Source organism: Chiloscyllium plagiosum, chromosome 10, assembly GCF_004010195.1.
Source record: "Chiloscyllium plagiosum isolate BGI_BamShark_2017 chromosome 10, ASM401019v2, whole genome shotgun sequence".
Taxonomy (NCBI): domain Eukaryota; kingdom Metazoa; phylum Chordata; class Chondrichthyes; order Orectolobiformes; family Hemiscylliidae; genus Chiloscyllium; species Chiloscyllium plagiosum.
Window position 1 is genome coordinate 87,550,382 of NC_057719.1, and position 27,085 is coordinate 87,577,466.

The window sequence follows — 27,085 nt, forward strand, 5'->3', positions numbered from 1 at the left end:
ATTCCTGATGAAGGGCTTTTGCCCGAAACATCGATTTTGCCTGTCCTCGGATGCTGCCTGAATTGCTGTGCTCTTCCAGCACCACTGATCCAGAATAATGTTCGGAGGTGCTGGGTTTGAATCCCAGCAAGGCCAATGGTGAAATTTGAAATCACTGAAAATTTTGGGGAGAAAAGCTAGCCTAAAGGCACTCATATAACCATTGTCGATTTTTAGAAAAAAAGCCATCTGGTTCACTAATGCCCTTTAGGGGAGGAAATCTGCTGTCCTTACTTGGTGTGGTTTACATTTGACTCTCGACCCACAGCAATGTGGTTGTTTCAGAGCTACCCTGTGTCTAATTAGGGATGGCCCATGGCCCAGGCAATGGTGTCCACATCCTGTGAAGGAATAAAAGAGGGTGAGAGATAGAGAACAATTATCTGAGTAGTACGATTGAGGGATTTTCCCTTGTAAGCAAACACTGGTAAATAAAGGAGTCAAGTGCAGTACCTTTATAATCCTCTTCTGTCCAGTCTGACCCTGCCTCATTTTGGAGAAGTAATGGTAGTACTGAGACACATAGGTCATAATGGACTTTTCATCTGGGTGAGGTACAGCCACGTCCTCTGGGTCTAGGAGTGTGGGAATTCCAAGCTTCTCCTCCGCGACCACAAAGGCGTTAGTTAAGTTATGTATTGGTTTGTTCTGTTTCAAGTTCTTATAGTTGATCAGATCAGGCCTGCAAAAGATACCAAGAAACCTCCGTCAATTAAATTCACTTCTGTAACAACATACACAGTAGAATACAAATGCCAAACCTATGACCACAAGCACATCAGGCAAGGACAGGACAGGGTTAGCTGTATGGGTTGAATTGAGTGCCAAAGTGTATGGTCTAGGCTCTTGATACATTAAGCTGGCTACTTAGATGAATTAGTAACAATCGTAGTGCACAGCAAGAGTTCATAACTTGGAAGAGACAAGGAGCAGTTTGATTTTAAAAAGGGCAGAAGGAAGGTGAACATGGGTTCACATTTGCACACATATGCCATTTGTCACCCAAGCTCAGAAGGTGATCTGCATTTAGTTCCCCCCTATAGCATTCAAAGGTTTCACGAACACAACATCTGCCGACAGGAGGGAGGTTCTGGGCTCAACTCACTCTTGGTGCTCCATTTGGCTCAACTGGCCTGTGACCCTCCAATAGGATGGGGAATGCTAGTAACTGTGCTACTCATCTCCTGCATGTGAACCAAGGCAATGGCTGCAAGCTCAAGCTTAATGGAGAGAAGGGCTCGATGAGAAGGATGAACCACCCATGGTTTACAAAGACAGTCAAGGAGAGCATCCAATCCAATCATAAACTAAGGCATTCAAAATGGCAAGAATTAGTAATAGGCCAGAGGATTGGAAATATTTCAGCAACCAGGAGCAGATGACTCAAAAGCTAATGAAGAGGAAGGAAATTGATTATGAAATTAAATTGGCAATAAATACATAAAAACACAGCAAGAGCTTCTGCATGAGTGGAGTAAAAGGAGAGAAGCGAAAGTGAATGTGGGACCCTTGGAGAATTAATTACAGGGAACTGTGAGATGGTAGATAATTTAAACCAACTGGTTATCATGGCAGATGGCACAGTAAACATCCCAAAGATAACCAACAATCTAAGTGCTAAAAGGAGGGAAGACTACATAACAATCTCTATCACAAGAGATAAATTAATGAGACTGAAGGCGGACAAGTTGTCAGAATGTGATGGTCAGGATGTAGTGGCAGACATAGGCCAAAATATTCCGGAACTCTCAGGATTTCAGGAAGGTTCCAGCAAATTGAAAAGCTTTTTATGTGAAACCCTGTTCAGACAGCAGAAAACTATTAGATCAGTTAACCTAACATCTGTAGTTGGATAAATGCTGGAGTCCAATATTAAGGAAGAAATAGTAGGAGATTTAGAAAAGCTTAACATAATCAAACAGAGTCAAAATGGTTTTGTTAAAAGGAATACATGTTTGACAAATTTGTTTGAGTTGTTTGAAGATATAACAAGTCAAGTTGATAAGAGAGAACTGATATTCTGATATTGAGTGTATTTGGATTTTCAGATGGCATTTGATAAGGTGCCACATAAAAGATGATAGCACAATCTAGAAGATCACAGTATTGGAGATCATGCATTAATACGGCCTGAGGATTGGTTAACACAGAGAAGTCAGAGAGTCAGGATTAATGCGTTTATTTCAAGTTGGAAGAGTGTAACTAGTCGAGTGCCACAAGAATCAGTCCTAATGATTTATATTAATAGGTTTTTAAAATATGTTATTTATATTAATGACTTGGTGGAAGTGACAGAATTTGCTAACCGTATAATATTAGATGGGAGAGTATGCTGGGATGACACGAGAATATGCTGAGCACTTCCCAGTCTTTGGCAGCCACTTCAGATAAGGAGCGCCAACCCTGGATCAGCTGCACCAGCTCGATATTCTACACACTACAGATGGACTTGGTCTTAACTTTTTGTTCAGATGTATAATTTCTGTTATCAAAATAGATGCTGGAATATGGTGACTTAGACATTTTTCACTGTATTACTTTGTAAAAATAAACGTGACAATAAATTACTATTCGACTCTATTCCTCTATATCCTCCATATTCAGTGGGAGGTCACTGAATAAAGACCTATCAAAAAAAAAATACTGAAAGAACTGTGGCTGCTGGAACTCTGAAACCAAAACAGAAATTGCTGGAGAAACTCAGCAGGTCTGGTGCTTTGTATCTTTCTGAAAGTCAGCTCCTCAAGCATTCAGGCAAAACTCCTGTAAAGCCAACTATGACACTGATGCTCAGAAAGTGTTCCCTTTTCTCACCTGTCATGCTTCTATGCAGAAGCTCTGAAAATCTCCCTGCAGTGTGGCAGCGGTGAAATCAATGACTGGGATGAGCTTGTGACATCTCGTTCAGAGTGCCGACATCGGCAGAGTGGGTGCCATAGGAGGGAAGCAAGTTCTGCTCTCTGTGCCCCGCTAGCTCATGGGACATCCTGCCTCATGTACCCAAAGGTCTGTGGCCTGCTCAGTCACATGAAGGCCCGCAATAGATACTCACAACCTGAGCAGGCATCATCCTCAAACTGAGGCACAGTCAACAATGATGACAACCGAACCCAGTAGATCCAGCAGGGTTGTGAAAATGAGTTTCATTTGGGCCAAAATAGAGATGGACTGCCCTATTTCTAGCACCTCAGAAGGCTGAGTGACGCTGAGCTCAATTCCAGGAAATTGGTTGCCCTTCAAATGCCCCACCACAGCATCAGTAAGCTATTGTTGCCAAAACTCCTTCCTCAACAATATGATGTCTCCTGTGGGGGGGTCATTGATAAAGAAAAGGAGCAGGAAGCCTAGCTGTGATGACACGCGGACAGGCTGTTTATGCATACAGTCCCCACAGCTCCCCCATCTCACCAATGCACAGGAAGGCCATCTGCGGCTTCATACACTATCCTAATGGCCCAGTAGGACATGACCTCTTTTGAATGTTTTCCCCAACTCCTTGGAAGGTAGTTCAATATTCCTTCCAGTCCGAACAACTGAAAAAGTTTGTGTTTACCTGTGAGCGTGAATAAGTGCATTGAAGGCCAATCCATCCTTCCAGCTGGAGGAGAAGTCCTGGACATTAACGTTCTCGTATCCAGCTGTCTTACGCTGGCACCAGATCAGCAGAGCCTCCTTAGCAGAACGTTTGGCACTGCTGCTATCAGACTCATCCTAGCGCAGCAGAGAAAGTTGGTGAGTGAACGAAAGACTGAGAACCAGCCCCCAAAGCTGCCCAACACGTCCCAGAGCATTGCGCACTCAGTGAATCCAACCCAGGCTGAAGGAAGTGGAAGTGAGCTTGCCCTAGACAGCAATGTTAACCTTGCAGCAAACTCCCCAACACCAACTCTCACTGCACCCCAGCTGTAGCTACACTGGTTTTATTTGGTACAGGTCGTAAAGGAAATCCTATCGCAATGGTGCCCGGGTCACATAAAATTACATTGGTTGTACAGCACAAAAGCTGGTCATTTGGTGCAAAATGTCTATGCTCGCACCACCCACCAGCAGATGCTACATCCCTTTCTATTTAACCACCTTGAATGCATCAATGCTGTTCACCTCAGCTATTGCAGCTGGTACGTATTCATACCATTTCTAAGAAAAGCAATTCCTTGTTAATTCTTCATGGGATTTAGCTTATATATATATAAAATATATAAAATATATTTATATCACATATTTAGGTTATCCATGGGCAGCAGGACATTCCCAACAGGAGGAACCAGTGTCTTACCTCCTCCAGAGTGATGGAGGCAATCTGAAAGCGCAGGATAATCATCCAGATCAGACCCAGGATTAGGGTGCGGTCACCATCCACAATATTTTCTGGACCTATCAGCTCCACATTGATCTGACAACAGAAAAAGAAGCAACAGACAAAATTAAAAAGTCACCTTTAAAAAATTAAAAAGGGATGAGAGACTGTGTACACTGAGCGTCATGGAGATGTTATGTTCACCCAGCGTTGCAGGGACATTAGATTTGGAATGGCTGGTTTGAAAGGTCAGAGAATCTGAGCAGGGGGTTTGGTGAGAGCTAACAATCATGTTGCTCCCAGTTCACAAGCCTTCCTGTACAACAATGGTACAAAGTAATGTTACCTTGGTTTTCAGGAAGGCAATGGCCCTGCTGTTGTTCTCCAGATAGTGGACTCTCATTCTGCCTCTGTTGGGTCTGCTCAGCTTCTCTCCAGAGATGGTTTCCAGTAGGGCAATCAGGGCGATGCCATCTTTCAGTTCAGTGAATATGTCAGTAATGAATATCTTCACCTATCAAACACAGAGCTGAACAATGTCAAATATCTGAAAAATAGGAGAAAACTTAAACTCTTCATCTCACTCAATCAAACTCTTCTCTATCCTAAACTCAACAAACTAATTTCATCTCCAGTGAGACTCTACATAGTATCAAATGTCCCTTCACAAAAAAGGGTTCCGAGCTCAAATCAGAAATTAATTCATCATTGGTCCCCAAGAGTGTGAAGGAATGGGGAGCCATGGCTGCTGGATGGAGTTCAGGTTCAGATCAGCTTTGACCTTCTTGAATGTTTGAACATGTGCAATGGCCCATTTCTGTTTCTGCAGTGCTATCCTCTTCTGGGCCTTACCTACCAAGCAAGCCCTGCCACAGCTCAGCCTGACTCTACCCAACATTTAACCTCCTCCCAACCATCTCTATCTTGAGGGGATGAATGGCATTCTTCTGTCCCTATGGTTGAAATAAGCAGAAACATGTCATCATTTTTTTGGTATTTCTAAGTGAAGCTAAGAAATCTGCCCTCCCAATGTGAAGTGCAAACTTTTCTTGCCTTCGGGGCAAACCACATTTGGGGCAGAGTTTGGCCCAGCATATGTGTGCAAAGCTTGCAAAGGGATATCACGAAAGGCGAATTGGTAAAAGACACAAAGCTGAATGGTCTCTTTCTGTGCTGCATCATCCTGTTAACTTACTGGCACGGAAACACCCGTGGAGCTTCCTGCAGCTTACTAAAAAACACAGATGTAGACAAAGAGAGAGCGTGTGTGCAGGATAGAGGGAGTGATAGAGGGACAAGATGTGTCTTTGCAGCTGGGCTGGGAAAGGGAGACAGGACCTGTGGAGGGAGCGGTGGTGGCGGGAGAGAGAACAGGGGTCTCCAATATCTCATCACTGCCCAGCTCCAATCACTTCCTTCTAGAAAGTGCCATATGCAAAATTAAATCCTGGGACAAAGGGGGTGATTTGTAAAAAAAAAACAATGGAGTCCCAAAGAGATCGACAGCCTCTTGGGTGAACATAAAATGGGATTTCAACACTTTCTGGAGCAGGAAAGGATGACCTGTACTGAGGTTCAACAGACTATAGCATTGCTGGCACAGAGATTGCTGGGAAACAGTGCCCCATTTCATAAAACAGAATATTGTCAAATATCAATGTTACAGTCTTTTAAATAGGCGAGAAAATGATTATAATGTACAACTTAAAACTGAGAGAGAGAAACTCACTGTGTTTGCGTGGGTTCCCTCTGGGTGTTCCGGTTAACTCCCACAATCCAAAAATGTGCAGGTTAGGTGAATTGGCCATGCTAAATTTCCTATAGTGTTCAGGGATGAGTAGGTTAGGTGCATTATTTAGGGGAAATGTAGAGTAATAGGATGGGCGAATGGATCTGGGTGGGATACTCTTCAGCGGTCAAGGACATTCAGGCCTTGGATCTTCAGGTGAACGTTCTCCAAGGCGGACCTTGGGATACACAACCACGCAGAGATGCCGAGCAGAGGCTGACAGCCAAGTTTGGTACCCATGAAGACAGTCTCAACCAGGATCTTGGGTTCATGTCACACTACAGGTGACCCCCACTGCACTAAACGCTCTGACACATATACACACAGAGCTGATTTTAACCCTACTGCGAATCCTCTTGCACGGATGCCTGCCTTGAAGAAGTTTTCCTCCTCTCTCTACAAGAATTTCAGTGAGTCTCTACTCTATGCTACTTTCTCCCCACCCCCACCCCTCTGTCATTTATCTCTCCACCCTGGAGGCTCCCTGCCTGTATTCCTGATGAAGGGCTTTTGCCCAAAATGTCGATTTTCCTGCTCCTCAGAATGCTGCCTGACCTGCTGTGCTTTTCCAGCACCACTCTAATCTAGACTCTGGTTTCCAGCATCTGCGGTCCTTGTTTTTACCTATACACACACACTCAGACACACACACTCACACACCCATACACACACACACTCACACATACATACTCACACATACACACTCACACACACACAGACATAATCTCACACATATACATCACACATGCACACACAGAGGCACAACCTCACACATATACTCCACCCCCACCCACAAACTTTCCCTGTCCCTCTCTCCCTCACCGCACGCATGCACATACACATATAAGTCCATGGGGTGAATTTGCAATTTGCAAGATTCGTATTTGCATTCTATTTTGTTCAAAAAGCACATAATCTATAGGCAGTCAATGTGACATTCTATAAATAACTACTTTGGAAATAAAACCAGTCTGACTCTAGGATGAGACACAGCCAGACTCTAACCTCACACCTTCAATGCATTGTCTGAACTATCACCTTTTTTTAAATATACTGATAAAGCCTTAAGTTATCTCAGGGTAGTGACTTGAAAGAAATTCTGGGATTTACATATTAATCAATTGAAACCTGCATTCCCATTCAAAATGATTAAAGACTTAACAGCCATCTATCTTTTCCTTATAAATTCTGTGTCCTACGTATCATGTCCCACTGGCTACCTGATGTAGGAGCAGCGCTCCAAAAACTTGTACTTTCAAATATACCTGTTGGACTATACTGGTGTTGTGTGATTTTTAACTTTGTCCACCCCAGACCAACACCAGCACCTCCACAACAGGTGGAATAGCAAGCTTACCATCAGTCACATCATCTCTGCAGTCCACCACAAATTCCTGCTACGTGGGGACATCAACTCTAACTAAGCTTCTGGAGCTTACTCATCAGCTATGTTCTTTCAGCATTTGGGAGCAGCTCGAAGGGTAAAGCTGACTCATACCAGCCAACTTTGAAGTTCAGGCCAGAGAGACAAAATAAGACTACAGACTTTGAATAAAACGTTCATTTTCAGCTTGGCAGCCTGTAACTAGCTGGATGCTGCAAAGATCAGTGCGTGGGTCTCAGCTATTTACAATCTCTGGCAGTGGTTTAATATCAGGTGACTGAGTGCAACAGTTGAGGTTTGCTGATGGTGCCATTAGGTGAGAAAGCAAGCTGTAAGAAGATTGCAAAGTGTGCAGCAAAGGATATGGTCAAGTGAAATGGCCAAGCAAGTGGTGGGTGAGGTGGGAATACATGCAAGATTATCTGTTTTGGTAGGAAGAATGGAAAAGCAGAAGACCCTTGACAGGGTGCAAGATTGGGGAATATTGATATTCAATGGGATTAACATGTCCTTGAACATAAATCAGAGAATGCTAACAAGCAGGTACAGTAAACAATTACAAAGGCAATTAGATTGACAGCCTTTATTGCAGGGGAGAGGTTGGACAATATGAATAAGGAATTGCTGCTGTAATTAAACAGGGGTTTTGCTAAGACCAGATTGGGACAAAACATTTTAATAGTACAGCACCCCTTGATATGGCACTGCAGCATCTGTCTAAAGTCAGTGTTTTTGTAGCATGGAAAGAGGCCAAGTACGTCCACATCGGTCATCAGACATCTATCTTTTCTCATCCCATTTTCCAGCACATGGCCTTAGCCTTATACAGTGTACTGTGTCAATTGTTCAAGTCTAATCCTACCATGAGTCTCTGGCATGGGGCTTTCTGACTCAGAGCTAAGGAGACACGATAAACATTATTAAGAAACAAATGCTCTCTATGCCCTATGAATCCATGAGTTCCAAATCTAATATTTACTAAAATAGTGTTTTAAATATTAACTGCTGCTATCTTGATTTCAAACTGGCATCTGAGCTCACAGAACCACGGGATTCAGTCTGCTCCTCTTCAGGTATTCCCCTGTATCATTCTGAAACCACATACTTTTCTGTCATATTGTTTTATCAAATACAACTGCTGCTGATTCATGCTTTATCTGGATATAAAACTGAGACTTATCACTGCTTGATGGCACATTTACAAAGCTGCTGGACCATTTCATCTACACATCCACGTCACTACATGACATCTGAAACATTCAATGGGGACTGAAACTGTTCTCTGACCCATATTCTCCGCAGTCCAAGTGACTGGACTGAACCTGACCTTTGACCCTTCCCTTTCACATCAATCAGGAGCAGGAATAGGCCGTTCAACCCCACCAGCCTGCTCCTCCTTTTAGTAAGATCGGGGCCGATCTGATTGTAACCTCAAATCACATCTCCACTCTCAGCTATCCCACTTGCTGGAGGGAATTTATGGAACTCAGATTTGCAAATATCAAAGACGCTGCTTCCACTACCACTTCAGGGAGAGAATTGCAAAGATTCATCACACAGAGAAAATAATTTATCTAATCTCAGTTTTAAATGGGCAACACCTTAACTTTTTAAATAGTGATCCCTAGCTCTTGCTTATCCTATAACAGCAACATCCTTTTCACTTCCAAGACCTGTCAAGACATTGTATGTTTCAATCAAGTCACCTGTAGCCGCCTTAAATTCTATACCTGGCCTTTTTTTTAATAAGACAACCTACCTATTTCAAGTATTAGTCTAGTAAACCTTCTCTGATCTGCTTCCAACACATTTACATCCTTCATAAATAAAGACTGATACTGTACGCAGTACTCCAGATACACTCTCATCAATGCCTTGTAATAACTGAAGCATGACATGCCTATCTCTGCATTAAATTCAACTCATATTCCATTAGTTTTACTAATTCTTTGCTGTAACTGGCCACTTTCAAGGCACTAAGTACCTGAACCCCTAGGTCTCTCTGTTCGGCAACACTCATAGTGCCCTACTATTAATTGCATAAGTCCTGCCCTGATTTGTCTTACCAAAGTGCAACACCTCGCATTAATCTAAATTAACTCCATCGGCCACTCCTCAGCCCACTGGCCAAGCTGATCAAGGTACCATTGTAATCTTAGATAACCTTCTTCACTGTTTATTATACCAACACTTTTGGTGTTTTCTGCAAACTTACTAATCATGCTTCTTATATTCTCATCCAAATTGTTTGTACAAATGACAAACAACAAACAGCTGTTGTACCCAATTTGTATTCACTTTTGCCTTAATTCCATAAACTTCCATCTTAACATGCCTTGTCTTGCACTTTTTTTGATACCTTCCTAAAGTCAAATTGCTCATCTATTTGAACAATCTGCCCTGTTCCCTCATCAAAGTGCTCAACTAGGTGAGCTTGATTAACCCCTGCCTCTCCAAATGCAGATTAATTCTGTACCTCAGAATTTCTTCCAATAGTTTTCCCACCAGAGGTTAGGCTAACTGACCTGTAGTCTCCTGCTTTCTCGCTTGCTCCTTTCTTGAATAATATTGCATTCTACAACCTGACAAAAACGAATTTGCACCTGATCTCTTCTTTATGTTAGCCAGCCAATCTTCTATTCGTTACCCCAATACGTTACCCCAACACCATGAGCTTTTATTTTCCAAAATAACCTTCAACATGGCACTTTTTCAAATTCGTTTTGGAAATCTAAGTACAGGACTCTTTATCCACAACAGATTACCTCCTCAAATAACTCCCGAGACTGTCCCACATCAAGGTAATCCAAACCAATGCATCAATTATCTCACTAGCTACTTAGTTTAAGGCCCTAAGATGAGATCCATCTGGATCCAAGCACTTGTCAGCCCACAGTTCCAACAAACTACTCTGTACCACTTCTCTGGTGGTTGTAGTTTTCCTGAGGTCCTCACTCACTCCCTCCCATTTCCTGATTTATTGCTGCTTCTGGACTGTTACTTGCATCCTCGGCAGTGATGAGCGAGGCAAATCCCTCTCCAATTCATCCTCCATCTCCTTTTTTTCCATTTTTAATTATTCAGTCTTATTTCCAAAGGAACAACATTCAGTTGTTAATTCTTTTCTTCTTTAAATATTTAAGAAACTCTTACTGTGTTTTCAGAATTCTAACTAGCTTTCTCTCCTACTCTAAATTTTACTCTCTTTATTCATTTTTGTTCATTTTTTGCAGTTTTTTAAAAATTCAGTTCAATCTTCTGACCTGCCACCTGTCTTTGAACAGGTGTATACTTTTTTTTATAAAAGTCTGATGCGGTGTTTAACATTTCTCATTAACCATAGACAATGTCTGCTTTTTGGAATTTTTCTTGCTTGCTGAAATATATCTGTATATTCTGAAATAATATTTAAATGTCTGTCACTGCATTCTACACTGTCCTAAGCCTTAACATAATTTGCCAATTCATTTTAGTCAGCTCCACTTTCATGCCCTCATAATTACTGTTATTTAAGTTTTTTTAAAAAATCTAGACCTATTCCACTCTTCCTCAAACAGAATGTAAAATTTAATCATGTTGTGATCGCTGCTATTTACGTTGCTTTCATATGAGATCATTGATTAATCCTATCTCATTGCACAGTACTTGGATTGCTCCCCAGTTGGATCCAGAAAGTAGCATTCTCAGACACTATCTTGAAAACATTCCATAAACTTATCTAAGCCACCTTTGCCCTTCAGACTTTTCCAATCAATAATATGCAAAATATCTCATGATTGATGCGTGATCTCTGACAAGCTCTCAATTTTCCTTCCTTTTTGCCCCACCCCATCATGTGCTTACTGATAAAGGGCTTGTACACCACTCCCACAGTGACTTCTTGTCTTTAATATTTCTCACTTCTGCCTAAACTGTTTCCACATTTTGGTGTTTTTTTTGGACTCGCATCACTCCTTCCGATTGTGTAGATGCTATCATTAATTGACAAAAACACAGCAAAGTGGTTAGCACTGCTGCCTCACAGTGCCAGAGACCCAGGTTCAATTCCTGCCTCAGGCGACTGACTGTGTGGAGTTTGCACATTCTCCCCGTGTCTGCGTGGGTTTCCTCTGGGTGCTCCGTTTTCCTCCCACAGTCCAAAATGTGCAGGTTAGGTGAATTGGCCATGATAAATTGCCCGTAGTGTTAACTGAAGGGGTAAATGTAGGGGAATGGGTCTGGGTGGGTTGGTGTGGACTTGTTGGGCTGAAGGGCCTGTTTCCACACTGTAAGTAATCTAAACTCTCCACCTTTTTTTCTATGTACTTCTCCTTCCTAAAAATCGACTACCTTTCAAAAGTCAGGTCCCAATCCAAATCTTCCTATGGCAATGTCTCCATTTGGCTAGTAGATTGTACTTGTTTATTTCTATTCGCACTCTCAGTATTCCAAATACTTCATTTACAAGTCCCTTACCTATATCCTTTTACTATCTTTGTAAATTTTAATCTTTTCTAATGGTGAATTCTCACATTCTTACACTCTATCTCTTCCTGTCATGTCTGTTTATCATTACCTGCATTAACATCTTTCTTTGAACCTTGATTCTACTCGTTGATTTTCCAAACCTTCCCAAATTTTATCCTTTGCCCAATGAGCCCAGTGACTAGACTGACCCTGTCAAAATAAAAATCAAAGGACTGTGGATGCTGGAAATCAGAAACAGAAACAAAAACTGCTGGAGAAACTCAGCAGGTCAGGCAGCATCTATGGAAAGAGAAACTACAGTTAATGTTTTGGGTCCAGTGACCTTTTGTCAGAATTGATTGTGGCTGGGAAAAGGTTGGTTGATATGCTAAAGGTGGCGGGGGGGGGTGCGTTGGGAGGGAGGGATGGCAGAACACACTGGAGGCCAAGGGACAATAACAGTTGGACAGACAAAGGAATGGGTAATAGCCAGCCTAGGAACTGAGAATGGGTTGTTTATGGTAGCAGCCCATGTGATGACAAAGCCTGGTGTATGAGGGTTCGGGTAAGGACATGGGAGAAGGTACTCAGGACCTTAAATTATTGAACACTGCAGCAAGCCTGAGATAGAGATGTTGGCCAAGGAACAGGGTGGTGTGTTGAAATGGCGGGTAACAGGAGGCTCAGGACCATTTTTGCAAATAGAACTTAGGTGTTCTGCATAGTGATCCCCTAGTCTGCGTTACATCACCCGAATGTAGAGGAGACTGCATTATCAGCAGTGAATACAGTACATTGGATTGAGTGAAGTACAGGTATTTACGCGGATCATCTAGAAGGTTTCTCTGGGACCTTGGATGGTGAGGAGGGAGGAAGTAAAAGAGTAAATGTTACATTTTCTGAAGGTGCCGTGGGGGTATGGGGCGGTGCTGGATGTGAAGGAAGAGTGGGCTAGGGTGTCGCGGAGGAAAGGGTTTGTGACAAGGGAAGGGAGGGGAAAATGTGTCTGGTAGTGGTACCCCACTGGAGAAATGGTGGCTAATGATCTTCTGGATATGGATGATGGTGGGATGGTAGGTGAGGACAAAGGGGACCTTATCGCTATTGAGGAGGGAAGAGAGGAGGTGAGGGCAGAAGTACAGGAGATGCATCAGACAAGGCCTAAGGGACCTATCAACTACGGCGCTGGAGAATCCTCAGTTCAGAAAGAAGGTGAACATTTCAAAGGACCCCTTGTTGAAGCTGACATCATCGGAACAGATAATATGGAGATGGAGGAACTAGAAGAATGGAGTCTCTACTTTACAGGAAGCAAGGTGTGAGGATGTAAAGTCAAGATAACTGTGGGAAGCAATGGATTTGTAGTGAATATTGATGGCTAGGAATTGAAAGAGAGTTGAAAAATGTGTTGCTGGAAAAGCGCAGCAGGTCAGGCAGCATCCAAGAAGCAGGAGAATCGACGTTTCGGGCATAAGCCCTTCTTCAGGAATTGAAAGAGAGTTGTCAAGGAAAGAAAGGGAGGAGTCAGGGACAGAGCAGGTGAAAGTAAGAGCAGGGTGGAAATTAGATGCAAAATTGATCCATTTTTCCATTTAGATCCTCTGAACTATACTCTCCATTGAACTCAGTGTCTAGACTGATCCTTGTATTCGATGAACTTGCAAACTTCCATTAAATAGCAACATAAAACAACAAGAGTTAAAGTTCTGAAACGTTCACTCTCTTTCTCTCTCCACAGATGCTGCCAGGTCTGCTGAGTTTCCCCAGCACTTTCTGTTTCGATCCCACTACATCCCAAATTCCCTTCCCCTGCAGGCTTGACACGTCAAGTAGAGCAGGAAGCGATGGCCTACTAGTATTATCGCTGGATTGTTGAATCAGAGAACTGAGTAATGTTCTGGGGACCAAGGTTCGAAATCCGCCATGGGTGATGGTAGAATTTGAATTCAGTAAATATCTGGAATTAAGAGGCTAATGATGACCATAAATCCAAACTGTCAGGAAAAACTCAATTGATTCACTAATGTCCTTTAGGGAAGGAAACTGCCATCCTTACCTTGTCTGGCTTACATGCGACTCCAGACCCACAGAAGTGTGATTGACTCTGAATTATGGATGGGCAATAAGTGCTGACCCAGCCAGTGACACCCTCATCCCATGAATGGACAAGAAAAACCATATTTAGACATGCTGTATTAAATCCAACCACTTCCCCAGTTCCACACATATACACACATCACGCCCCCCTACCCCCAACTACACTCAATCCCCTACAACTACCAATGGATTTGCTGCTTTTTCAGGATATTGTCAGAGTATAATAAACAGAAACTAGAGTAGTAAGCTTGTTATTCTACTTCTCAGCTACTCCTTCCCAAACCCTCGATTCCACGATAAACTAAAATTCCATTAACCTTGATTTTGAATAACTGAACAACTGGTTTAGTGAATTCCAAAGATTTGCTGCCAAAATTCTCACCTCTATCCTAAATGGGCCTGACCCCTGATCTTGAAACTATGACCTCTAGCGCTGTACTCTGCAACAAGAGGTGGACAAACAACCTCTCAGCATCAACTCTGTTAATTCTTTTCAATGATTCCAATTTCATTCTTGCAAATATTAGATATCATAAACCCAATGTCTCCTCATCCCAGTGATTATTTGAGTGAAATTATTGCACTCTCTCAGAGACAAACCTACCATTCTTTCAATCAGGATGTGGGGATAGTGGGCAAGATGTAATGGAGGGAGAAGATAAATTGTAATCTTCAACAACCGTGGTGTTTTGGGTGGCACTGGTAGCACTGCTACCTCACAATGCCACGGACCAGGTTCAATTCCAGCCTTGTGGGTGATTGCCTCTGTGGAGTTTGTGTGGGTTTCTCTGGGTGCTCCAGTTTCCTCCCACAGTCCAAAGATGTGCAGGTTAGGTGGATTGGCCAGGCTAAATTTCCCATACTGCCCAGGGATGTGAAAGTTAAGTGGAGTAGCCATGGGAAATGCAGAGTTACAGGCATAGGATAGGGTGGGATACTCTTTGGAGGATCAGTGTAGACTAGATGGGCAAAATGGCCTGTTTCCACACTGTCGGGTTCTATGGTTCTATGAAATGGGCTAGCTGGTCATGCTTCTTCTTGATACTCTCACTCAATTTCAAACTGCACACAGTACTCTAGGTGTGGTCTCACCAAAACCCTACACAACTGTAGCATGGCTTCTTTATTGTTATGTTGCAATCCCTAGGCGACAGAGGTCAACATGCTACTTGTTTTCTCAAATGTTTTGTTAACTTTCTCTGACTTATGTATAAGGATAACCAAACTCCCCCAATTATCGATAGTGCCTGGTCTTTCACCAGATCTAATGGACCCCAGGAATTAGGCTCACCTGGTTTTTTGACAGAATCTGGTTTATCCAGTTGGTGAAGGTTTTTTTCTGTACTAGCATCCGCTGCTGTTGGAGCTCCTTGATGCGGTGTTTCTCAAACTCCTCGTCCATCCTGACCTGCGGGTGGGACGGAGACAGGACACAGTGAAGGGGCAGTGACATTGCAACGATCAGCACGTCAGCACAGCAGTGTGCCTGCCAGTATACAAAGTTTCAGAGCTTATTGGTCTTTGAATACACAGTGTTCATTGTGGCTCCTCTACATGATAATTCTGGTGAGAGGAGGAGGAGGAAGAATCAGTAACAAGAAGAGTAACAGCTTTTGTTTGCGTTTTATTCAAATCCCTGTTTATCTTAATGTATTAGTAATGTGCAAGCGTTCCACAAGACATAAGTACGGCTGTTCAGGGATAGGGAGGAGTTCAACTGGTGCCACTATTCTGCATGCTGTCCCTTTCACCACCACAGCTTAAGAGTTTATGCAATTAAGTGCATACAGCCCCAAAGCAAAGAAGGATGCTGTATGGCTATTGGCAGAAGTGCCAGCTGTTGAAAAAGGTAGCCTATAGGTCCAGTCCGCTATTCTCCTTACCACAGTACCACAAATGTCTCCTGTTCAAGTAATCAGCCCTCTTTGATGCTATTCAGAATATGTTTCCAACACAAAATGTGGATCATAACAACCCACTGCATAAACGGGAGTACTCCTAATGACTTTACTTCTCCCTTCATTGCTCCATAAGTGGTACAGTAGCCAGATTGAATCCACCTTTTGGTGCTAGACTTCATGAGAGAAGACAGATAACTTGTGATTTAGCAAGTTATTGAACTAGAAGGTTAGAAAACCAGAATCTGTTCCAGTCATAACTTCTCATTGACACAAACACTTTCAATAAGGATTAGTTTGGCAGAACTCAAGGCTTAAAGCACAGAGTGATTTGTATTCTGTCTTCAAGTTAAGGAACATGCAGACTGCCTGAGCAAACAAAGCAAAAGATGAACTCAAAAGGACTGAGTGTCAACAGTGTTGTCTCAGGGTGTGAGGGTCTGTAAGAGTTAATACTGAGGAAAGCATCACCCACTATGACAATTTCACATGAACTGGTGAGCAGAACAGCTTAGCATCTCGAAAGAGATCTGATCATCTGATCGTCTGCTGTGCTGACATGCTGATCGTTGCATCTGATCATCCTCACAGTTTCATATCATTGTAGCCTGTGACGAGCTACAATGTATTACTTGTTGTTAACTACAAGAGACAGCTCTAGTTAGACCATTAAGTGCTTCTGCTCTACCACACTAGATCAATTGGCATTGTCTCTCTCTCGCTCTCTCTCTCTATACACTTAAAGGGAATGGTGACAGCAAATCAACTCCATCGGTGAGATGCAGACTTGGTTCACCTGCTATTTTAACAGTGATGAGCCACTTCCTTGAATCTCTGCAGTCCACGTGGTACTGGAATAACAACAATGCCGTTAGGCAGGTAGACGTGAAGAAAGAGGGGTGTAGCTTCAAGCTGAGATGATGTGTAATTTGTGGGTTGTCATCTTCTCATTAGTACAGTGTCTAGTATCCACATTTATCACTGGGATTAACCCCAAGGCATGGAGCTAGTCTTGAGGAGGCACTGGCCTAGTGGTGTTATTGGTAGACTAATAATTCAGAGAACCAGTTAATGTTCTGGGCACCTGGAATTGAATACAACTACCTCAGATGGTGAAGACTCAATTGCAAACAAAAACAAATCTGGAATTAAGAGTCTAATGATGACCATGAAAACATGGCCAATTGTCAGGAAAAGCCCATCTGGTTCACTAATATCCTTTAGGGAAGGAAATTGCCATCCTTACCTGGTACATGCAATGTGGTTAACTCTTAACAGCCCACTAGGGCATTTAGGGTTGGGCAATGAATGTTGACCAAGCCAACAATATCCACATCCCACAAATGCACATATAATTATTTGGAAAAGCACAGTTTGATTAGAGACAGTCAGCATGTCTTTGAGGGGGGGCAGGCCTTGCCTCACAAACCTTATTGAATTCTTGGAGGATGTGACAAAACACATTGATGACGGTAGAGCCGTGGATGTGATGTACATAGATTTTAGCAAGGCTTTTGATCAGGTTCCCCATGGTAGGCTCATCCAGAAAGTAAGGAGGCATGGGATACAGGGAAATTTGGCTGTCTGGATACAGAATTGGCCACCCCATAGAAAACAGAGAGTGGTAGTAGATGGAAAGTATTCAGCCTGGAGCTTGGTGACCAGTGGTGTTCCGCAGGGATGTATTCTGGGACTTCTGCTCCTTGTGCCCCTTGGATAAGGAAGTCAAAGTGTGAGTTAGTAAGTTTGCCAATGACACAAAAATTGGTGGATAGTATGGAGGGCTGCTGTAGGCTGCAATGGGACATTGACAGGATGCAGAGCTGTGCTGAGAAGTGGCAGATGGAGTTCAACCTGGAAAAGTGTGAAGTGATTCATTTTGGAAGGTCAAATTTGAATACAGAATACAGGGTTAAAGGTAGGATTCTTGGCGGTGTGGAGGAAAAGAGGAGGATCTTGGGGTCCACATCCACAGATCCCTCAAAGTTGCCACCCAAGTTGATAGGGTACTTAAGAAGGCGTATGGTGTGTTGGCTTTTATCAGCAAGGTAATTGAGTTTAAGAGCTGCAAAGTTATGCTGCAGCTCTATAAAACCCTGATTAGACCACACTTGGAATATTGTATTCAGTTCTGGTCGCCCCATTATGGGAAGGATGTGGAAGCTTTAGAGAGGGTGCAGAGGAGATTTACAGGATGCTGCCTGGACTTGAGGGCATGTCTTATGAAGAAAGGTTGAGGGAGCTTGGGCTTTTCTCATTGGAGCGAAGAAGGTTGAGAGGTGACTTCGGAGAGGTGTACAAGATGATGAGAGGCATAGATAGAGTGGATAGCCAGAGATTTCTTTCCAGAGTGGAAATGGATATCATGAGGGGACATAATTTTAAGGTGATTGGACGAAGGTTTAGGGAGATGTCAAAGCTAGGTTCTTTACACAAATAGTGGTGGGTGCGTGAAAGGCACTGCCAGCAGTGGTAGTAGAGTCAGATCCATTAGGGACATTTAAGGGACTCTTGAATAGGCACATAGATGATAGTGAAATGAAGGGTATGTAGGTTAGTTTGATCTTAGAGTAGAATAAAAGGTCGGCACAACATTGAGGGCCAAAAGGCCTGTACTGAGTGTTCTATGTTCTATGTACTGGGATCAGGAGAGAGAGTTCAGAAGCACACTTTCTTTATTTCAAATATATACTTTATTCAAAATTGTATTTGTTGTCCTTCACAGTAGTAGAGGTCACAAATTTGGAAGGTATTGTCTGAAGATCTTTGGTAAGTTTCTGCAGTGCATTTTGTAGATCACACACACTTCTGTTAAGTGTCGGTGTTGGACGGAATGGATGCTTGTGGATGTGGTGCCTATCAAGCGAGCCGCTTTGTCCTGGATGGTGGTGAGATTCTCGAATGTTACTGAAGCTGAAACCATCCAGACAAGTGTCGAGGATTCCGTCACTCTCCTGATTTGTGCCTCTGGGAAGTCAGCGGATGAGTTATTGACCACTAAAATTCCCAGTCTCTCATCTGCTCTTGTAGCCACAGTATTTATATGGCTAGTTTCTGTCAGCTCTTGAGACATTTCAGTATCTGAGGAGTTGCAAATGGTGCTGAACATTGTTCAGTCATCGGCAAACATTCTCACTTCTAACCTTATGATGGAGGGAAGATCATTGATGAAGCAGCTGAAGATGGTTGTGCCTAGGACACTACCCTGAGGAACTCCTGCAGAGACGTCCTGGAGCTGAGATGACTGACCTTGAACAACTATAACCATGTTTCCACACGCCAGGTATGATTCCAACCAACAGAGAGTTTGCCCCTGATTCCCACTGATTCCAGTTTTACTTGGGCTCCTTGAGGCCACACTCGGTCAAATGCAGCCTTTATGTCAAGGGCAGTCACTCTCACCTCACCTCTGGAATTCAGCTCTTTTGTCCATGTTGAACTAAGGCTGTAGTAAGGTCAGGAGCTGAGTGGGCCTGGTGGAACCCAAACTGGGCATCACAGAGTAGATTATTGCTTTATTAGCTTTTTGAGACACTCAATCACTTTGTTGACTATTGAGAGTGGCCTGAAGGGACAGTAACTGTACAGATTGGAATTGTCTAGCTCCTTCATAAACAGAACATTTTAGCAATTTTCCACACTGCCGTTAGATGACAGTATCTAGATGTCATGATACAGCTTGGATCACAAGTCTTCAGTCCCACCTCTGCGATGATGGCAATCTTTAAAAATGGTGAGTGGGACCTAGACCCAGAGATTCTGCCCTTATTGCAAGCAGATCCCATTGTTGCCAGTCGGGCAAAGGAGACAAAGCACTGCAGACAGGAGGGAAACCCAAACTCAATAAGGCCATTTGAACTGAGTGCTAATTCCAGTTTCACTGGAGCAAGGGCTTTTATCTTGCCAGTGGCTAGTCTTTTTAAAGTAGACCTACAATGATTGAAAAAGGCAGATATAGTCTATGGAACTGTCAAGCTGTCATGTTATTTTAAGTAGATAAAAATCTAAAAATTGGAAAGAAAACAATTGCCTGCCTGCAATTTAAAATAAATTTCAACAGCCGTTTATTTGCATAACCATAAGTGCTATCCATATAGCATTTGTAATGCTTGACTACTTTCCCCAAACTATTACTATCATTGTGGGTGTCTGTAATGTCACAGCTTTAATGACATTTCATGAAAATTATTAAAGGATTTGATGTCTTTGATGTGGACTTATGAATAGGAGTCTTTTTGAGGGATGAATTACTTGAAGAGACTTTAATGTATTGAAGAGGTTTTCATTAATACGTTTTTTTAAATACAGTGAAGCCTATAATAAGTATTTAGATCTTTATTTTATTCATCCGAGTAATGCCTCCTGAGGTCTATCCAAGAGGGATACTGAGTGTTCTTTCATGGGAGGTTTAGGGCAATGAGTGGTGGGTGGGAGGTGGATGCGAGGGGCTTAGATTGGCATGAGTTGGAACTTGTTCAGTAGAGGGGACAAAAGCTGTGCCTATGGGTGTGGGCTGAGAGCATGGGTTAGCAAGAGTCGGTCCTTACAGGGATGGGGAATACGACCAATGTGCCCAGAGCAACTAAAGTCAGTCACACAGAAAAGAGGGGGAGCATTTTAAACAGCCACCTCTGCAGTTGGCAGTGTGGTCACTCCAATCAGATGGCCAGGCTTTATTCCAAACCTCAAGAATAGAGATCCTACCATACAGAGCAACTAGGAGCTCTGTGCCAGGCCACAGTCTCAGAGTATTCAGCACTGCATCATCAGACTGTGCCAAATCCTCATACAAAAGATGCAAATGCTCGCCTTTCATTTGAGGAACTAAACAGTTCAATTTCTACTGCAGATATAAATGCTGAATCCTCACATTTTACAGCATGGCAGTCTGCAATGTCTCTGAAAATCTCTCCCCTCAGTCCTGATCTGCTACTCTTTCTCGATTCCTCTAGCATCCAGTGCCATCTCTGAAAGAGATGTCATTTTTAACTAACTCTCCTGTCCTTTCCCCAACATACATCAATTTAACTGCAGAGGTGGATGAGCCATCAGTGATTTAAGCTGGCAATTTCCTTAGATTGGCCATAGGTTAGTGTTAAGAATACCATACGCATAGTTGAAATGTCACTATACTTGCATTTAATGTTTGAGACAGCATGCTGATTGGACATGGATAAATCTGAACGAGATAATCTGTAGTCAGCTTGTCCTTCGGATTGTGATAAGAGTTTAAGGGAGATGTTCAAATGTCAGGTCAAAATGATAAATTAGGAAGGGGTGGGGGAAGGGAGATGAAGGACTATAGAGAACACCCCAATGTTACAACATTTCTACAGAAAATTACAACTCTATGCAAAAGTAGAATTTGTCAGTAACACAGCATTGGCCTATTAAGTATGTGTCAGTGAATTGGTCCCCTGACCTAATGAATGAACTACCTCTAACCTTGCCAAGAACCTGCTTTTTAAACTGGTCATTTTTGAAGCTAGTAAATAAAATGGCCTGAAATCTACTCAAATAACTGCTCACAAAGCTGATCAGGACTGGGCCTCATAATAACCCAGTTCCTGAAAAGATTAAACTTCTGTTTTACCGTAAGTCATAAAAGGGAGTGCTAGGCAGAGCTGTTTGGCAGATTAGTGCATCCCAATTTCTACAACAGATACCGAATAAACAAATCAGTCTGTCAATTTCTAAAAGAAAACTTATTTCTCTTAAATCTCTGAACTATATTCCCTTTTTTTCTGTTCCCTCACCTTAAAAGGACCAATAATTGACAAACAAGTAAAAACACCTGTCCTTGGCTGCTTTCACTTGTGTGTATTGTGTGAGTGCAGAGATGCTGGAGCACGTTATTGGTATTTTGGGATTTTCCAAGATATCTTGGAGACTGTACAGCTCCCGGAGGTGGCCAAGATGAGGTAGGTCTTGAGCTGCGAGGCATTTTTGTTTTAGATTCAGTCAAAAGTTGCGCATATTGTTGACAAGACTAGCATTTACTGTTAATCCCTAATTAGACACATTATCGGGGTCACCAGGAGGTCACCTTTAGGAGGACAGACAGAGCAGCACCAACATAAAAGGACAGGAAGAATAGGAGGCTGATGGGTCCACAACATTCCTCCTACTCAACTTTCTTCACCTGGATCTGGAGACCTCTCTACTGGATGCCCTCTCTCTTTGCCTCTGGGTGATCTTGAATTCTATCACTGTGCATCAGTCAGCACACTTTGCACCTTCCATGGAAGTGCGAGTATGGTGATTATAGACCATCCCATGAATATCACTTAGAATCAGAGCTTGATTTTCTTTTCATTCATTCGGGATAAATGGGCATCACTTTGGGCCAGTATTTATTGTCCATCACTAATTGCCCTGGAGAAGGTAAGGGTAAGCAGCCTTCTTGAACCACTGCAGTCCTTGGGATGAGGAACACCCACAGTACTATTAGGGAGGGAATTCCAGGATTTGGAACCAGTCTCACCTGAAGAGACGTTTTCCAAGTCAGGATGGTAAGTGATTCAGAGGGAAATTTGCATGTGATTGAGTTCCCATGTATCTGCTGTCCTTATCCTTCTAGATGGAAGTGGTTGTGGGTTTGGAAGATGCTGTCTAAGGAGCTTTTGTGCATTTCTGTAATGCATCTTATAGGTATTACTCTGCTGCAACTGAGTATTGGTGGTAAAGGGATTGGGTGTTTGTGGATGTGGTGCTAATTCAGCAGGCTGCTTTGTCTCAGATGGTGCCTAGCTACTGAAGTATTGCTAGAGCTGCACTCGTCCAGGCAAGGTCAAATTATCCGTGATCAGCAATTAGGAACAGGATTTCATGGTAAAATCAGCCCTTCAAATAGATCTGTCATACTAACACAGTACCTACCCATTACATTTTCTCCCCTTTCACCAAACTAACCCCCTGTAAACCTGTGTAAGTGTGATACAGCACATAAGTCAACTGTGTTGAAAAGTATCTGTAGCAGTGAGCTTGAAAACATGCTAAAGGAAAGAACTGACTTTGATATAGAGCACTCTCATGACCTCAGAATATCTCCAAGTACACTGCAGTGCATAAAGAAACTTTCAACATTACAAGGCATTTTCACCCTTCAATTTCATTCTAAGCCATCCCAGCGGGTCCATTCTTGGTTTGGAATATGATGGACTGGCCTGCTTTAGGCATTAACTTTCTGGATAGTCAGAGTGTTGACTGGTTCTGATTTATTATCACCAGTTGATCATCGACCATTGGTAGGATATTATTAAGCTGGATAGGGTTCAGAAAAGATTTACCAGGATGTTGCCAGAATAGACGGTTTGAGTTATAAGGAGAGACTGGTTAGACTGGGACTTTTCCCACTGGAGCGTAGGAGGTTGAGGGGTGACCTTATAAAAGTTTATAAAATCATGAGGGGCATAGATAAGGTGAACTGCAGGTGTCTTTTCCCTAGGGGGGGGGGATTTCAGGACTAGGGGGCATATTTTTAAGGGGACGGGAGAAAGATTTTAAAAAAAAGATACGAGGGACAACTTTTTTTTAAAAACAGAGTGGCTTGTAAGAACTTCCAGAGGAAGTGGTAGATGTAGATACAGTTACATCTAAAAGACATTTGGATAAGTACATGAATGAGAAATGTTCGGAGGGATATGGGCCAAGCACAGGAAGGTGGGGCTAGATTAGTTTGGGGTTATGATCAGCATGAACTGGTTGGTCCGAAAAGTCTGTTTCCAGGCTGTATGTCTTTATGACAAGCCACTCACCTCCTATCCAACATGAACAGGGTCTCACTAGCTGGTAAATATACATTCAACAAGAGTCAGTTTGACTCCTTGCTGGTCAGACAGCACAGACAGCAAGAAACACAGTGTCATATAACATGACCATATACTTCCATCACCAATGTACAAGAGTGACAAGGGAAAATAATGGTGACAATTAGGGGGAAGACTAACATCTTCTAGGATATGATGCATTTTAGATTTAGGTATTTTGATTTAAAGTTTTTTTTTCTCGTCAGATCATGAATTCATTCGTGTGTGTTCTTTTCTGTAAAATACATACTGAGGTCTTGGTAGCCTTGCATTACTGTTTTGGATGAATTACTGATTCCCAATGTGAGATAATGGTGATATGATTATTAACTCAGAAAGCTTCAGTTCTGTGTTAATTAAGTTATTTGCTTCATAGTCTATGTATCACTTATGTTTCTAACCAGTCTTTTGCAGATTTAAATGACAAAGATTGTAAAAGGTTGAAAGATGGCAAAATCATTAATTTCTTGCTGTCATACAGTGTCTTTCACAATCCCAGGGCACCCCAAAATACTTTACAGTCAATGAAGAAAGTGTTTGGTCAATGTTGTAATATAGGAACTGCAGCTCCAACTGCATTACAAATTACAACAATCAGAAAGGCTGTTTTAATGATATTACTTTAAGATCAATATTATTTAGGTCAGAGGGGATCATTTCATTGCTCTTCCTCAAAGAGCACCATTTTATGTTTGACTGATAGCACCAACAGGACCTCAATCTAATATTTGATCCAAAAGAAAATGCAGCGTTCCATCAGTATTCCAATCAACATAGATTTTGCTTTATAGGTGTTTCAGAAGTGAGACCTGACCATACAACCTCCCAATTATGGGCGAGAGAGAGACTGCTATCCATTGAGCCAATAAATCAAGCCAAGATGATCAGTGGATTAGACAGAGTAGACATTGAAAGTCTTTTTCCTAGGATGATGACGTCAGCTTGTACGAGGAGGCAACATTGAGGGCCGAAGGGCCTGTTCTGCGCTGTATTGTTCTATGTTCTAAGTTGCTGTAGTCTTGCCAGTCTTATTAGAGAGCCACGACTGGTGTTGATTTATACCGAGGGTCACCACACCTCAGGCAAGCAGAAAAGTTGTGAAAGAGTCCTTTATGGTATTCTCAGCTGATGCCGGGATTGAGCCCACAATGTTGGCTTCACATTGCTTCACAAAACCAACCATCCAGCCAACTGAGCTAAACTGACCCCCACTGAGCTGATAAATATAGGGGATGACAGAGGTACAAATCAATGTTGGGCCAATGTTAATGGATTGTCAGTCATGGTGAAAGCTTTCCTACCATACAGCATATGAAGGTTGCTTAAAATTCAAAAAGATTCTGGGTCAGGTCAATCACAGCTTGGGATCCAAGATTCCTTCTTACTTTCCGAAAGTAGAAACCGCCTCTGTTCAAAGTTTACGAAATGGAACACAATCTTTATGCTCCGAATTAAAATTTGATTTATCTCAGTTTATTTAGGCATATGTATTTTTTTTTAAACTGCGAAAATTGACCAATAACAATTTCAAATTACCTGAAGCAAATGCAAAAGTTTCAGAGGTACACATTCCGATGACTCCTTACCTGTTCTTGTTGAATCTTCCAACAGTAATGATCGGTGTTGCCAAATCTCTGAGTATATAAGAATGAGCTGCACCAGCTCTCCCTCACGCACAAAGATTTAGGTCAAGTTCCTTTCTTAATCTACTCCAGTCCCTGAGATGACTTTCATTTTCTTCCTGTGACCTCTGATAATAACTCAAAGGTATTTACACTCCTCCTTGCCAGGCACCTGACCCACAGCACGGTTAAAAGCCACAAATCAGATCTGAAATGGCAGAGAAATGAATGTACTGAGACAGGGGGTGGGAGGGAGGAAGCGACACTCCCTAAACAAGAGGGCAAAGACTAAGGCTTAGAAATTACTCAAATAATTAACCTTAATTTCATCTCTCAACCTGATAATATCTCCGTTCATCTGCATGCAATAGTTTTTCAGCCCGGGTTTACCACTTAACTTCCAGTAATGCATTATTTCCACTCTCCGAACTCAGAAAATGGAGACAGGAAAGTCAATTTGGGCTAGGGAAATTGTGAGCAATGGATGAGAAATTCAAATAACCTTTAATGATATTGAAATATCCCATAGCACTTCAAAGGTTTGTTGTTATTAAAGAAAAAAATTATATCTAACCAATGTAAGGCTTAGGAAAAGCGACCAAAAGTTTAGTCAAAGAGATAGGATGTAAGCAGTGCATTAAATCTATCCGTCACTCATCTTTTAGGAAATTAATTCTAGACAGTTAAAGAAAGTGTTGAGAATGAGGCAATGAAGGAAGTTAGGGGATGATCAAGAAAGTAGAGTTATAGGAGGATAGAGATCATTGTATCCATGTGCTTCCTGACGTGCTGTATTCAGTGACCTCTACCATGAAGCACCGATGGCCATGTCTACCTTGCAGCCGGTTTTAATAAGTCACAGTGCAGGCTTGAATGTTATCTTGAGAGCTCATAACATGGTCAGAAATGGAGTAGAGTTGAATTGTTGAAAAGCTGAGGCATGTAGCTCCCGAAAGAGAGACAGCTGTGAAAATCCCTACACACAACTGAAAGAAAAATGCTGGAAAAGAACAAAGAGGCAGGGTGCAGCTGAAATAAATTAGCTGCTTCCCAGCTTCAGTCAAAATGAAAAGGTGATATGAAGCAAAACTGGCAGTTTTTCAGCTGAAGCTTCTGACAAATCTACTCTACATTAGCTCAGTCAAGTTGATGGGTGATGAGTAGTTTGTGACTGTTAGAATGATAACAATGGATGGAGAACATCAAGTCAATATAAAGTGTCAGACAAGCACCAGTGTATCATACAATGATCTTCACAAACTTATGCAAAGTGGCTCAACATGGAGATCTGAAATTAAGTCCTCAAAAATAAGGTTGAGGCTATATGGTGCCACCATAATCATGCAAAGAGGACAGGTTACTCTGAGACCAAAATGCATCCACACAAGTCACTAAGAAATTGAATCTAATCTGAGGAAGGTAAGAGATGTGTCAAACATAAGCACTAAAATCAACGAGCACATCAGCCTGTGCAATACTGGTTAGGAGTATTGTTGTGGATAAAGCGTCACAAGCCACCTTTAATTTAGCTACTTATTAAGAAATCTCATAGACAATCAAATACTGAAACAATGGTTGAAACTTTAATGCAGGTAGCAATGAAAATAAGACCCTTCAAAGTAAGCAAGCTAAGCCTCACAACTCAACTCGACTATTACCTAATTAATGGTGGAATTTAGCAATGATTCTAACCAACAATGTCTGT

At 42.2% G+C, this 27,085-nt stretch overlaps 1 protein-coding gene across 1 annotated transcript in view; it reads right to left on the reverse strand.

The window, feature by feature from the left end:
• The window catches only part of LOC122554023 (spectrin beta chain, non-erythrocytic 5-like), a 234,174-nt gene extending 208,712 nt beyond the window's left edge, over positions 1 to 25,462 (reverse strand). The window contains exons 1-6 of the mRNA XM_043698510.1: positions 25,345 to 25,462; positions 15,344 to 15,460; positions 4,683 to 4,850; positions 4,316 to 4,432; positions 3,593 to 3,750; positions 493 to 721 (exon numbers count right to left, since the gene is read on the reverse strand). Coding sequence (XP_043554445.1) covers positions 493 to 721; positions 3,593 to 3,750; positions 4,316 to 4,432; positions 4,683 to 4,850; positions 15,344 to 15,454 — 783 coding nt within the window. The 5' untranslated portion in view covers positions 15,455 to 15,460; positions 25,345 to 25,462. The remainder of the gene's footprint in view (positions 1 to 492; positions 722 to 3,592; positions 3,751 to 4,315; positions 4,433 to 4,682; positions 4,851 to 15,343; positions 15,461 to 25,344) is intronic.
• Positions 25,463 to 27,085: the final 1,623 nt, after the last annotated feature.